The sequence below is a fragment of the Brassica rapa genome, chromosome A08 (assembly GCF_000309985.2).
Source record: "Brassica rapa cultivar Chiifu-401-42 chromosome A08, CAAS_Brap_v3.01, whole genome shotgun sequence".
Taxonomy (NCBI): Eukaryota; Viridiplantae; Streptophyta; class Magnoliopsida; order Brassicales; family Brassicaceae; genus Brassica; species Brassica rapa.
The window spans coordinates 13768754-13783801 of NC_024802.2; the positions used below are offsets into that span (position 1 = coordinate 13768754).

The 15048-nt window shown below is 37.1% G+C and overlaps 4 protein-coding genes across 6 annotated transcripts; 2 read left to right on the forward strand and 2 right to left on the reverse strand.

Annotated features, from left to right (window-relative positions):
- The first annotated feature begins 1924 nt into the window (after positions 1-1924).
- LOC103834548 lies at positions 1925-3394 on the forward strand. Of its 2 annotated transcripts, XR_004450043.1 has the most exons (3): positions 1925-2191; positions 2561-3253; positions 3315-3394. XR_004450043.1 is itself a non-coding variant. In XM_009110614.3 (2 exons), exons 1-2 carry the CDS (start codon positions 1975-1977, stop codon positions 3169-3171), a joined length of 828 nt encoding a protein of 275 aa, XP_009108862.2. In that variant the 5' UTR covers positions 1925-1974; the 3' UTR covers positions 3172-3323. The 2 variants fall into 2 exon arrangements, 1 of the variants encoding a protein (XP_009108862.2); XM_009110614.3 differs by having other exon boundaries at positions 2561-3323.
- Positions 3326-5224, reverse strand: LOC103834549 (protein FAR1-RELATED SEQUENCE 9). Its single transcript, XM_033276756.1, has 2 exons — positions 5108-5224; positions 3326-5034 (listed from the first exon to the last, which is right to left on the reverse strand). Exon 2 carries the CDS (start codon positions 5016-5018, stop codon positions 3468-3470), a length of 1551 nt encoding a protein of 516 aa, XP_033132647.1. The 5' UTR covers positions 5019-5034; positions 5108-5224; the 3' UTR covers positions 3326-3467.
- A 3911-nt stretch (positions 5225-9135) lies between these two features.
- On the forward strand, positions 9136-11040 carry LOC103834550 (cilia- and flagella-associated protein 251). 2 transcript variants are annotated; one of them, XM_009110617.3, is made up of 3 exons: positions 9136-9787; positions 10097-10343; positions 10451-11040. In XM_009110617.3, exons 1-3 carry the CDS (start codon positions 9473-9475, stop codon positions 10822-10824), a joined length of 936 nt encoding a protein of 311 aa, XP_009108865.2. In that variant the 5' UTR covers positions 9136-9472; the 3' UTR covers positions 10825-11040. The 2 variants fall into 2 exon arrangements, with proteins under 2 accessions (XP_009108865.2, XP_009108866.2); XM_009110618.3 differs by having other exon boundaries at positions 9138-9787; positions 10100-10343.
- Positions 11041-12162: 1122 nt separating this feature from the next.
- LOC103834551 (E3 ubiquitin-protein ligase At4g11680) lies at positions 12163-14793 on the reverse strand. The gene is made up of 5 exons (XM_009110619.3): positions 14189-14793; positions 13410-14052; positions 13210-13335; positions 12846-13122; positions 12163-12763 (listed from the first exon to the last, which is right to left on the reverse strand). The coding sequence occupies exons 2-5, from the start codon at positions 14009-14011 to the stop codon at positions 12497-12499; spliced, it is 1272 nt and encodes a 423-aa protein (XP_009108867.1). The 5' UTR covers positions 14012-14052; positions 14189-14793; the 3' UTR covers positions 12163-12496.
- Positions 14794-15048: the final 255 nt, after the last annotated feature.

Consider the following 15048-nt stretch of genomic DNA (forward strand, 5'->3'; position numbering starts at 1 on the left):
AAATGCACGTAATTAAAAAGTTGAAACTTAAATGTATGTTATATAAATGGATCTTCATAAACTCAAAACTACAAACAATAATACGCGAAAAAGCAATAATAAATGCTAATAGATCCAAAAAAACTAAAATATAAGAAGTTAAAACATAATGTAAAAATTAATATATTATTTAGCATAATATAAGCAAATAAAATAAAATTACAAAGCAAAATAAATAGAAAACCACACATGTGTACACCATCAAATAGAAGATAATAACGTACAACTCAAGTGAGTGTACAAAATATAAATAAAATGTTTAGGATAATTAATATTTGTGTATGCGTAGACAAGTCTCTAATAAAAAATATAGCAAATATGTTGTTTAGTTGCGGAATGAATATAATAAATAAAGCAAAGCTGTTGTTGTTAAATATCAAAATATGGTTAACTGAAGGTTTATTATATATTTTGTTTAGACACGTCTTCTATGGAAGCAGAACAAGTATGACATTTTCTGGATGCTTACATATCTTTATTTATTTGCTTGACATTTTTCTGGATGATCAGCCACATGATTGGATCCGGATCTCAATTTCCACCACTAAGTAATATGCAAGAATTGACAATGTTGTGAGTGTCAGAGCTTATATTTTAGCACTAGCCTTACAAAAACAAATTTGCTGGTTCCAAAAGTTGAATGTTCACTCTGTCTCACTGTTTTCCTACAGAGTTCTTAGAAACTTGAATTTTACTGGAGAGTTACCATCGTACTTTCGAATAAATATCACTAATTTAACCCTCTTGTGATAGTGAACAAAAAAAATCCTCTTTTGATTAGATTTGTATCTTTCTTCGATAGACTCAATGATCCCAAATTCAATTAGATTGATTTGTGTTTTTTGTTTGCAGTTATACAAATTCAAAATAATCATTCTTTCATTTGTTTTTATAGTAAAATAGATAAATCTTGATCTCAACCAAATATTTTTATGGACCAAATAATTTATTATCTAAAATATCTAAATTTTATTAAAAAATAATTGTAAAAATTACTAACAGAATATTTATATTTTATATTTTGAAATATCACAATATTAATTAACTTTACATAATATTTCTAGTATATATGATAATCCCACTTATGTAAAGAAGCACAACTTTAAATCTAACATTTAATTATGTATAATATTTTATTTTTCTACTTAATGCATCATATATAATTATGCAGATATCATATAAATACTACACTTTAACTCTAGCTACAATTTATTTTAAGCTATTCAAAATCACTTAATTAATAGATATATTGCTTATGTTTATTATTGTTTTACTACTACTTAATTTACAAACCATAGTCCATAAAAATAATATTTAAACCAAAAAAATAAATTACCTTATGCTATATATTTTCTCTGCTAGTATATATAAGATCATATAGAATAAATTCATATATCACGAGTCAATGTTTTATACATCTACTTATTAAAATTCTTAGACTTTATATTTAAAATGTATATGAGAGGATTTTTTATCCATTTTATTAATATAAATAAACGTACTAATCGGTGTATTAAATTATAAATAAATACATCAGAAACGGTTAATTGTAATTAAAAATATTATTTGACAAATATGTTATATAACATATCATTTTGATTGGTTTAATATCCAATCACAATATAAACAACTAAAATTACAGAAAGTTGAAAAAAATGTTGATTTATCATAATGTTATATATTATAAATCGAACAAATATTTTTACAAACACATGTTCGTGCAACCAATACATTTATTTTTATGTCGTAAAAAGTTTCATATTCTATTTTAGAACCTATAATCATTTGAAGGCATATGGCCCATTTAAGCTAAGCCACACTATACTTCTGCCATCTAGCCCATTTGAATTGGCCTTTTAAGCCCATGACTTGAAACGCTACAAACTCCTTACTGAGCGAGATACCCACGGAGTCTCTCTAATCCCTCCCAAGGCAATGGCGTCGAACAGCAGAGAAGCGAGGAGGCGGAAGATCTTAGAAAGAGGATCTGACCGTTTGGCCTTTATCACTGGTCACATCAACGGCGTTCCTCCTCCTCCTCCTCCACCTTCTTCCGATCCCTCTTCCCTGTCTCAATCTCCTCTCCGCACTAGTGATTCCTCACCGGAGACGATTCCGCCTCGCGATCAGATACCTACTGATGGAGAAACAGGTTCTCTTTCCCCCCTCTCCCTCGCAGTCAAGTTGATGATCACAGTGTATGTGTATGGCTAGTTATAGATTATTCGAATTCATATATGGAAGATTAGAAGATGCATTTGTCTAGCTTCATAAGAAGAGTGGTGTGAAGGAACCATCTCTTCCCTAGGTGTTTCTTTAACCTTACCTTAACACTACCTTGTTAATTAAGGGTTTACTTGTTGTATCCACGTATTTACAAATGTGTGTTTGCTTGCTTAACTTGTTATATTCCGAACAAGAATCGTGATGTGTGTAATGGTGGTAGCATCACTGAGATAAGCATATTAAGAAACACCTACCTAGTGTATTGGTTTTGATGATCCTGGTTGTGATATTGCAGCTTTCACTAGTCATCAGGAAAACATCTCTGAGGCTTCGATGCTTGCTAATATGGACCCTATCATCCATCAAAGCAGAGCAGACTCTCTCAAGTATACTGAAACATTGGCTGAAGCCTCCTCCGCTTCAAGGGTACAACCGTCTCCTGCAACCCCATCAGTCGTAGATTTGGGCGCTTCTCTTGCATTTACTCCTCTGGTTAGTTTCGTGAACACCATCACTCCAAAACACGTTGGAGCCGCCGTTGATGCTTCCGAATACGCACGGATGTTCTCATCTCTTGTGATTGCGCTTCTTGTCGTGCTATCTCACCTCGGGTTCTCTTCCCTAGGCAGCAGCATAGTAAGCTTCAGACCTGTCTTCTTGCTTCTCTTGACCGATGCTACAATTGTGCTGGGACGTGTTCTGCTGAGCCATCATGGCGATCCTCCCTCAGCTTCAAGGCGAGAAACCTCAGTAATGAATGGACAAGGCATAGCGGACCAAGTGGGCAACGCGCTGGAGATGGTCATGATGATGAAGAAGATAATGAACGCTGTTTCTATGGATTTTAGCTTGTACGCTGTGTTTCTCATATGTGGCCTCTTGTTCACACAAAACATCTTTGCTTAGGTCCTCTTTGTAGGTTTCTGATTCCTTTTTTTTTGGACATCATGTGATTTCTTATTCATTTCTCATACTATTATAGACTACGCTTATGAGTAACATATTTATCAAGTATTGGTTTGTTTGATAATAAAGACGAGGTTTAGTGTCTTATGATTCATTATGTTCTGTTTATGGTTTTCATCTTTTGAGTAGAAGAAGATATAATGAATGTTTTCATCTTTAAGTACAGAGTTATTGAAGCTAGAAGATTTTGATTAAAAAGCACAGAGTGGTATGGGCATTATCCATCAGGTTTGCATTCACTCTTTCAAGCTTAGTCTAGCATTTTGCACCTTGAGAGACAGCTGAAACTTGTGTTCTTCCATATCTCTCAAAATAGACAGCAGGTTTGCTCTATAAGCTTCGCATCGCTGACCTGTCCTCTCCAGTTCAGCTGTCAGTTCAAGTATGGTCCTCTCCTTTTCACCCTGACATTGAAGTGGATGATACATTCCATTGGCAGTTTCTTGAGTTTCGTCAGACTGGTAAGAATCCCCATTGGTTACTCCTCCTCTAGTTTTACTACTTGCAGCAGCAACCTTCTTGGCAGCTTCATCTAAGGCAACCACTGCAGCTTTATAAATCTGAATAGACTTGGCTCCCTCCTCCACATACTTGGTTGCTTCTTGACGGAGATTGTCATAGCAGACGGTTAAAGATGATTCTGGGCAACCACTGTTCGAAAACTCGCCGCTACTCTTTGCTTCCTTGGTCCATCTCCTTAGCAGATACCTAGACGGAAGAGTAAAAACATTTCTGGCACTGAACACAGCCAATATATGTCTACAAACAATCCCCGAATACTCAAATATCCTACAGCTGCAATTAGCTTTCACCTCCTCAAGAGACTCAAACTCAACAGTGTGACCTTGTCCAAACTTCCCCACACGATAAGTGGAATCACTCATCTTACTCACAGGATTCGCGGAAATCTCCAAAAACTCCTCCTGAAACTTCATAAACGCTGCTCTCGTATACACTCCAGCAGCTTGCTTCTCCATCGGAGAAGCCGTCTTCAAAACAGGAGTAGAGTTAGTCGATTCATAATCAGCTCTCAGCTCTTTCACACGCCAGCTTTCAACAGCTTCCTCACACTGTATCATGACCATCTCCATGGTGGTTGACCCGTCCACAAACCCGTGGAAGAACGAGTTCTTGTTCTCACTAGACAGCTCTCCAAAAAAAGTGTCTTTAATAAAAACAGGAACCCACTGCTGCCTAACGTTATAAATAGACTGAAGCCAATGATCCTCCTCTAGACAGTATCTCCTCACAACAGAGTCCCAAGCCCCTTCAAACTCAGCAACTGTCTCCGTCTCCCTAACACAGCTCAAGAACTCAGACTGAAACCCGGGGTGAGACCCAAACACGTGAGCGAGCTTCTCCATGATAAGAGGGAGGCTGAAGCGAAGACGCGCCTGGGGGAAAACCTGAGAAGCGGCGAGGTGGATCACGGGGTCAGGCTCGAGGGTGATGGAAGGAGGAGGAGGAGGAGAGGACATGGCTTGAAGCCAAGAGTGGAAGAGCCAGGCGAAGGAGGATTGAGATTGGTTGAGGATGAGAGCGCAGCCGAAGAGGAGAGGGTGGCCGTGGTGGTTGAAGCCTGTGAAGGCGGCGAAAGGGACTTGACTGTTTCTCAGGTAGGTAGTGTCGAAGACGAGGGTGTCGCCGAAGTGAGTGTAGTTTAATCTGCAAGTGGGATCGGCCCAGAAAACGTTTCCGACATTGTCTTCGTCTTCCAATGCGTATGAGAAAGATGGGTTCTCGAGGTGTTTGCGTTTCAGATAGTTCAAGACGTGTTCCAGACTCATCGCGGCAGGTAACAAGGTTGTAACTTTGCAGAAGCTTGAGATGAATTGAGACAAGAAATTAAAACTGCACAGCGATGGTGATGATGATACCTGTAAGACTATAACCCTAGAACCTTGTTCTGTCGACGGAGTAATCCAGAGAGAGAAATGTGTGATGCAGTTAACGGTTAGGCAATGAAACTATTTGGGCTTATTAACTTCTTGGGCTTAGTCCATTGAACAGGTATGTAAATGAGATAAAATGATTAATGCTGGATAATTATGCTAGAGAAATATTATGATTTTAAAACCAACATCTCTCTCAAAGAGTTGATTACGTATAAAGACACTTTTTGACTTTGCTTTACCTTTAGAGATACTTTCCGCTAGAAGAGCACTTCTTAATACAGATGAAGATATTTGAGACACAATTGCCCTTGTTCAGTTAAAATAATGAAACAGTTTCGTTAAAGATTACTTACGAAAAAAAAGAAAAGTAACCACCTATTTGTTATGTCTGGACAAAATATTATTAGAGTGAAGTTTTTTTCTATTTTTGTTTTTATTAATACACCCCCCCCCCCCCCCCCCTAATTCTCTTTTGCTTGTTTTTACAAAATTTAAAATATAAAAATAAATATATTTGGTATAATAAATTGTACTTTTTTATTCTTTATATTTTGAGATCCATTTTTATATAGTTTTTAAATTTATAAATAGATAATATTATTTAAATCTAAAAATACATATACATGAAAAGTGTGGACATGTAAGTCATGGACGGATAATTCGTGGACATACAGGTCGTGGACGGATAATTCGTGGACATACAAGTCGTGGACATATAATTCGTGGACATACAAGTCGTGGATAGATAATTTGTGGACACACAAGTCGTGGATAAGTTAATCCGAAAAACAAAAATATTGTTTTGTGGATGGATGTATGAATAAAATGTAATGGATGATGTGATATGGCTTTGATTTTGAACATTATAGATACTTATCCACTGATGCTATATACTATAAATGTATCCACCAAAAGTCGTTATATCTTCTTATAAGTAGCTCTGCAAAATTTATAAAACCTGATGTTGGAAACAAAATGTGGGCGTGGACAAGTAAAAGCTCTGCAAGATAATATGTTTTGTGACATGATTTTGGAAACAAAATGTTGTGGATAGCATCCAGTTAACAAAAAGATGTGGACGTGGACAAGTGAAAGCTTTTAAAAGAAGCTATGCAAGATTTGTAATACCTGATAGCTTATCGTAATGATAGAAATGTGATAGAAACTGTATAATTTTTATTATTTTAAAATTATTTTTGCAATTCTTTATTATTTTGTTTCTAAAATGTAAAAACACAGATAATATATAAATCATGTCTATATATATATATTTGATATTTTATAAAGTTTTATTTAATTAGATATTTTATAAAATTTTATTTTATTAGATATTTTTATGGACATAATAAGTGTGGATGTGAATTTTGGTAATAAGAGAATTGTTTAATAAAGTGTATAATTAAAAGTATGGGACAAAATCAAGAGAATCTATAAGTAAATTAAAGAATGTTGGGGTAAAACTGCGTATAACCAAACATTTAAGGACCATTATGTCAAATAGAAGAACTTGACCATTGTTGCTTCACGAGGTTTCTCTCTGAAACCAAATCGACGACGAAGACTCCGACCAGCCGCCGCCATGGCGGAAGGGTTCCGAGTATAACGACTATCGTGAATGATCAGTCGCAGATTGAGCTTGGCTGCGGCTCACTTCCGGTTGCGGAGAAGCTGTAAACGACGGAGGTGGCTTGGACAGGAAAATCAGTCGGCCTGTTGCAGAAGAAGTAGTTCACTATTTCTCAGAAATCGTTGCAGTGTGAGATTGAGAAACACAAAGAAGATTAAGCAAGCCCACGGGTTAGTGAAGGAGATAACGGTTGAACAAGTCAATAGCATATAAATCAGTAATTTCCCTCTAGAGCATCAAACTCAGAGAAGATGATTGCTTGATTTTGGTTTTTAAAATTAAATCAATAATGCATAAAATATATATTCAATTTAGGAAGAAAAGGTAACGAGAGAGATAGTTGCAGGGCAATATAGATATTGAGCAGCTAAAATGTGTCTGGCAAGTGGAAAGTGACTCTAAAGGTAATTGTAAACTCAAAATGTGACTCTGAATGTAATTTTTTCTATTTATTTTATGAAACTTCCCAAAATAAAATTAATTTATAATCTGCATTATTTTGTGTTCTTTGAGATTTAAAATGTAAAAATACTAATGAAGCCTTATTTAAACCACTAGACTGCTTCCATTTAACTTTTACTTGCTTTTCAGATGAAGTTTTATATCTTCACTGCATTTTATATTAAAGCTTATTGTCCCCCTATGGCAACAAAAAAAAGTGAACGTTTGAGCTTAATTAACACACACAGAAAGTAGATGTACTAGGAAAAGACACATTTGTGTAATCCTTTATTATTTTTATAAAAAAAAAAAGAGTGAGAAAAAGAGACTATTATGATATTATCTATCTAACACAACACCTTCAAAATGAAGTTAAAACTTTTTAGAAACTAGTCGAATTCAATACGATGAAAACTTCTCAAGCATCCAATAAAAGCGATGAACAATGTTCTTTTTCCCTTCTTATACGCCTTTCTACTGTAAATTCTAAACATGATGCATAGGACATTAATAGAGACTTTTGTACGGAGCCAGGAGAGGATCAGTTCATTTTGATCTGGATTTGGCGATGGACGTGAACTAGATGCTCCACATATGATGGGCCGCCTGCTGCTATGTCCTCTACCATATACGACATAAACATCATTCCTGAAAAAGGTACCAAAGATTATTTACAAACAAAGTTTAACAAGAAATCCTTCTCTTATTAATCAATCAAACTCACAAGTTTCAAATCACAAAAATCAGTCTCTCAACTCACAAGAGATGCAACAACATAAGCATCTCTATTTATAAGACTAGATAACTCATAATCCTATTAGCACAACAAACTTTCCTTATTTCCTAATCCTATTACAAAATCATATTTCACTAGGATTAGGATAGCTTGAGTCTTAAGCTATTGTCAAGCTTATTCCAACATTCTCCCTTTTAAACTTGATTCCATTTTCACTTACACTATGAACTCCAATAAGACTTCTGATTTCTTTGAATCGAATTCTACTTAGAGCCTTCATAAGTATGTCAGCTCTTTGTTCACTCCCCGGAACATGTTCAACTTCAATTTGCTCATTCTCTACGCATTTTCTAATGAAATGGAATCTTTGATGAATATACTTGCTGCGACCATGGAACACTATAGGTTCTTTGTGAGCGAGATGGAAAGGTACATAGTCATTAAGAGAGAATTACAATATATTTATACACTAAAAATACCTATATATGCAATATATTAATCATATTAATGTCCACACATGCGTGCACACGGTCCACCTAATTATATTTAAAATAGTTTTTCAGAAATATAATTCTATATAGCATGATTACTTCCCAGTTCCCACAAAATAATATATACAGCTATATATAAATATTATAAACATAAAATTTCGAATAATTTTTTGAAACTCACAAAATAAGAGTATTCACTATGCTATTTATTGTAGGAATTTTTTTTCTTATGATAAAGATTATAGTATTTGTTGCAAAAAAAAAATCATATAAATAAATCATATTATTTTTGGTTTTTTTTTTCGGGTTCTGTTGTAATTCAAAAATGAAAATAATTTGAATAAAATCTTGAAAATTTCAAATTTAATAATTATAGTATAATTTATTATTTTTGGTTCTGTTTTTTTTTTTTTGGGTTCTGCCGTGATTCAAAAATGAAAATAATTTGAATAAAATCTTGAAAATTTCGAAGTTAATAAATATAGTATAATTTATTTCTTTGTTTGGTGATTAAAATATTTAAATATCAAAAGAAAGGTGAAAAAAAATTCTTTAATGTATTAAATGATAAAGGATCGGTTTCGATTTGCTTTGCTGAGTTCCAATTTCAGCTCGGACCCGGTTCGATATTCTAATCCAATTATCGGTTCGACACATAGCCGGAAATAGCTAATTCCTTTGTCGTGTAGCCAGTAGCCCTACCCTCAAACGATTTCCACCTCTTTTAAGAAACCCTAATCATCTCGCTCCGTCCCCATCACACAACCAGCTTCCCGAAGCTTCCTCTACCTTCTCTTGTTCTGTCCTTTCATCTCTCTATCAATCCTCAATCTATCCTCGAACCCTAATTATCAATCGCTTTCCAGAATCTACTTGTAGAAAAATCAAATTTTTTCCTATCTCCCCCGTAGAAAATTAGTGACGATTGTATCCCTTATCCATCTCCCCTTGCATCAGATCGTTTTCGTGTTCTGGGTTTTGTAAAGATCGCACCTTTTTAGCTGTTTGTTATCTGAATCGTTGATTGTCTGAGAGAGAGAGAGAAGGAAAGATGTTTGGTGGTGGAAACAGGAGAGACGAGGGATCGATGCCGATTCAGAACACTAACTTGTTCGCTGCTTTGGACACTCGCAAGAAGAAGAAGAAGTCGGACAAGGCTGGTGGTAAGAGCAAGGGTTCGTCGTCATCGCAGAAGGAGCCTGAGCCTCAGGTCTTCTGGGCACCTACGCCTCTCAAAGCTAAGGCTTGGGCTGATATCGACAGTGACGATGAAGATGATGACTATTTCGTTACCACTGCTCCGCCTCAGGCCTTGTGGAATGCTTCTGAAGCGTCTCGCTCGGATGTGAAGGAGACTCACGTTGAGGTATTATAGATGTCAATATATTTCATACGCTGTCGTCTTGCGTGTTTGCAATTTCACGTGCTTTGAATGCTGCCGCTTGAAACTACTCTCGTTTAGGACTTGAGCATTCAATGGTTTTGGCTTTTTATTTGCTGTTGAGTTCACGCTTTGGAGTTGGCTGTTTTGTAATCTGAAGGTCTAATTGTAAACATTTGAATTTGATGTTGTAGAATTTTCTCTAGGCACTGTAAGTTTGTGCCTGTTTGTCTGTAAATCGTGGTTGTGAGTGTATCTGTATTTGTTATTGAGATGAGTTTGCTTTTAATGTAGCAGGAAAGTGAAAGTGAAGAGGATATCCTTGATGAAGGTGATGATGATGATTTGGAGGAAGAGCAGGAGACGCAAGTGCATCCAGAAGCAGAGCCTGAGGTGAAGAAGTCTCCTGAAGTTCCTGCACCACCCAAGGAGGCGGAGAGGCAGCTTTCCAAGAAAGAGAGGAGACAGAAGGAACTTGCTGAGCTTGAGGCTTTGTTAGCAGATTTTGGAGTTGCACCCACTGGTCAAGACAACACTCAAGGTATCTATCACACAGTCTCGCAATGATGTCTTACTTATGTGGACAGCTTTCTACACTGGCTTATTATTACGGGCTGAGGTAGTCATTTTTTGCTAATACCCTAACAGATAATCAAGAGAAGAAAGAAGTCAATGGAGAGGGAGAGAAGAAGGAGAACGCAACAGGAGAATCAAAGGCCTCAAAGAAGAAGAAAAAGAAGGATAAACAGAAGGAGGCAAAAGAGTCTCAGGAAGAAGTGAAGAGCAACGCAGATGCTGCTGGAGGTGAGTCCGCTGAGCAGGAGCAGGAGGAAGCTTCTTCTTCCATGGATATCCAAGAACGGCTCAAGAAGATTGCATCGATGAAGAAGAAGAAGTCAAGCAAAGAGACTGATGCCGCTGCAAAAGTTGCTGCACAGGAAGCAGCTGCGAGGAAGGCAAAGCTGGCTGCCGCAAAGAAGAAGAAAGAGAAGAGTCACTACAACCAGCAGCCAGTGAGGTGAAATCAATCACCCACTCAAACCTGTTTTGATATATGAACATGTGTTTCCCTCTTTCTGTTCATATGAGACTTTACTCTTTGATAAAATCTGTTGAAAGGAGGGGGGATGTGTTTGGGTCGTACTTTTAGAGATATGACTTTGATCTTTTTAAATTTATGTTATACAATGGGACATAACCAGGAAAAAGATTTGTCTTTGAGTTTGTTTTGCTCTTCCTTTCTTTTGTCTTTGTATTCTCTCGTTTCCACTAGAATCATGTCAGGTGCATATGCTTTAATTGCTAGTCCCCTCATGGTGTAGTGATGTGTTACTAAAACGAATATACACACTAACCCCTCATGGTGTAATGTGTTATTTTTAAGAATGTCCTTGTGGGATGAAATCCACAACCCAAAATACCATAAAACAAGTGTCATTCCGTATATATTTTGTTATAATCTTAACCTAAGGTTTTGTCTTTAAATTAAAAGTTAAGCGGCTAAGAAAGAGGTTGGTAAGGCCAATTCGCTGGGGAAGTAGAAATGTTGAGAAGAGTGATCGCTATTGTCGCGGTTAGCTCACGGAGGTGATGATGATGAGGAAGATAATGGGATTCTCTGCATTGTCTTTGCGGGCTTTGCCCTGATGCATTAGGTATTCACTCTGTTTCCATGAGGCCAAGGCTCGAGGCTTTGGCGTTATCTGATGATCCTACTCAATACACAGGCCCTTCTTTTGAGTAAGTGTGTTCCTCTACAAAATTTTCTTACAACCTTGTTCACTACTCATTAGTATTACAGTCTTTTTTAGCTTTCAAGCTTTTTCTACAAATAAAGGATTGGTCTTTGGCCTGCTCTTTGTTCATTTCTCAATTCTAAAAAAAAAGGATGTGTGCTGTTGTTAATTGTTTTGACAGAGAGCCTGATGAAAAGATGAGAGACGTATTCCATAGTTTCCTAGAGGAGCGGCGTGTGAATGAGAGAGTCTCTTCCCGTTTCTTCAGACATGGCTTTATGTGAAGGATCACCCTAACTTACTGAGATGGTTCAAATCAGTTGGCACATACGTTCATGAAAACCCGTCTGCGGAAAACGCCTAGGTCTCCATCAGAATGACGTATCTTTTCAGTCTATACCACTCTTAAATGATACAGAGTCACTTTTGCTCATCTCAACCCGTTTAAAGTAAGCATATGCATCAAGCTGTGATGGTATGTTAAGAAATGTTCATTTCAGTCGACTCGGTCAACTCTCTTTTGAAACGCAGAGCTATGACCTTAGTATACTTAGCCTTGAGGCTGAGATTTTGAAACAAGGTCACTGTCTTAAGACTTTTGAAGAATAAGTAGAACATATTCAGGGTCCAGTATAAAGTTTCTATTATAGAATATTGACATCTATACCAGTCTATTGATAAGGCAATTCAGCTGCACAAGGTATTGAAAGAGCCCTGGCTCTCGTATAAGATTCAGAGAATAAACAAAAAAAAAAAAAAAAAACAAAGTATCTAGAACACACGCAAACTCAAATCACTGACTTTCAAAACTCTCCTACGTGTTCAGAGGGTTTTAATTTACAAAAGCGAAAAGGCATTTCTTCTTTCTTCACCTTCTTAACGATGAGGCTAAGAAGCAAACGTCGTTTTGTGTAAGAACAATCGCTGTGTACCGTTTTCTCTAACATCGACCAAATGTCTAGATGATGCTGTGCGCCAAACCGTTATCAACTCTATGTTCATTCCTTTGTTGTTGAGTATTATCGTTTTCACCAGAAGACAGCGAGCTCAAGACCCCCTGGCTCGTTAAATCAGAGTTCTTCTCTCCAACTTCACTCTTGCAGAGAGGGCAACTCGCATTAATCTTCAGCCACTTGTCAACACACTCTTTGTGGAAGAAATGCGAACAAGGAAGCTCTCTTAACTCTTCGTTATTCGCATACTTCGCTAAGCAAATGCAACAGACCTGCAAAAAAAAAAACAATTGTAACTATTCAAGATACTTGAACTGTACGTATGCAGAGTCAAAATCGTAAGCAAAAACTCACAGCGTCTTCTCCTGAAATGGCACGTTCGTTATCTGTTCCAGCCGCCACAACTCCACCTTCGATACTACTCGAACCACTACTCCTGCTTTTCTTCAGCTTAAACTTATGGGTAGGCAATGCGTTTATCGACTCAGGTGTAGCACCTCGGGGTTGAGTTAAATCTTCTCTGTATCCGAGAATCGAGATAATGCACGGCAAGCAGCAACATATAGTTGTGCAGAGGATGAAAGGCATGGCGTAGCCAATACAGCTAAAGGTAAGAAACACTAAACATAACCTATATAACATTCAAAGAACCAAAAAAAACAGGGTTAAGAGTCTTTGACAAATGTACCCAAAAGGTTTGAAACCGAAAGAGTATTACCTGTACAAGTTAGGAGCCTCAGATGCAGATGAATGCCCTCCGAATATCCAGACGTTACCTACCACAAACCATATCGCAAAGAAGCAATCCAGAGCCATTTTGAAGTACTCCATAAGAACTTTTAGTCTACAACCCAAAAACCAAAGACTCAAATGAGTGCAAACAAAGTACATAAGGCGCGTAAAGACATGTATGTATACCTGGCAGCGCTTATGAAGCCAGGGTATCTACTACTACCACGAGAAGAAGACGTGTTGTTGTTGTTGTTGTTGGTCTGTCGAGCATCTCCTCCTTCTGATGACCTGGATATCGAAAAGGCGAATGGTCCTGCTGCAACGTTAAGATTAGGACGATGCTGTGCAGGATCCTGTTCAGAGGGGTGACTGAAATGATAATATCTCCAGTACAGGAGAGGGAGCGTTGCAACGCATCCACAGGCGTAACCAACAATCCAAGCAAACAAGGGTGCACGTGGATGCTCGTGTTTAGACAAAGACAAAACGACTATAGCTGCAATGATCTGGCCGAGAGTGAGGAGTAGCTCAATGGAAATCCATAGGCCAGAGTTCAAAGGACTGCGTCTGCGACGGGGGGTTCTAGGATTTGACCGCACAGAAGAAGAGGAAGAAGCTGTAGCTGGGTGAGAAACAGAAGCAGTAGAAGAAGAAGGTCTCTCCTCCTCATGGTGTAAAGGTTCATGAGAAGAGGAGCTTGGAATGTCAATGATGTGGTCATTTGATGAATGTTCCATGAATGGTAGATTAAGGGTATGAGCTTTAGTTGTCAGAAGAGAAACACCCATCTAAGGTTTTGTAATACCATGGAAACTCAAAATTTGACTTCCTGCAAAACCCATTAAACAAAACTTTCTCAGTTCATGAAATTGAGAGAGACAAGTAAGCATAAACCCTAAATTAAAATCATCAATTCATTAACAAACCCTAATTAGCAGATGGAATTGAGAAATCAGGGAACAAACCTAATTCTTCAAATGGGTGAGGTTTCCTTCTTCAATTGGAGAGACCCGAGAAGAGAGAGCCCAGAAAGAGTCGAACTTTATTGAGCTATTGAAATCGTAATCGTACTACTTCTTCTTCTTCAATTCTCTTGCGATTAGATTTTGTTTTTTTTTTCTTTCTTTTTTTTTGTGTGCTCACCGATCAACTAAGGAGATATAATAATATCTTTTTTTTTATATTCGGAGCCAAACAGCAATCACACAAACAGAAGAGTATGTAAACTACAGGCGTATGATGATGGATTCAGGTTTCAGATAGTGATGGGGTTCTTTGGCTCCTTGCTTTTTAGTATTTTATTTCAGAACTAATAAGAAAATGTGTAATAAAAATGAGAAGAGATTGTTTGTGTTCTGACTGACTTTACAACCTCCCCTGTTTTTCGGTGCGGCGCGTAATAGCTGGACTGAAGGATGCCTTTTCTTGTTGATCACTTTTTTTTCTTTCTTGGATGGGCTCTTCTTGATGCATCCATGATCCAGATATGTTTCTCTTGCTAATATTTGGTGTGAGAGAGTTTAGAGTGTTTTTGTTATGTTGTGACAACATTCTCTTTTTGATAAGAAATTTAAGGTGTGTGAGTCTCTATTCTTCTTATTCTAGCATATGGTGTCAATCTTCTTGTTTCCACACAAAAAAAAACGATTTTTGTAATCCAAACCTACGACAAGGATGATCCCAGTAACATGGCATTTGCCGCCTGCAAAAGTATTTCACGAGAAGTAAAAACTTTTAAAAAATTTTTTTGAAATTTTCCTTTCACATGATGTAAACGCAAACTTAGAGATGATTGGTGTTTGAAACAATCTAGGCCTTAAAGTAG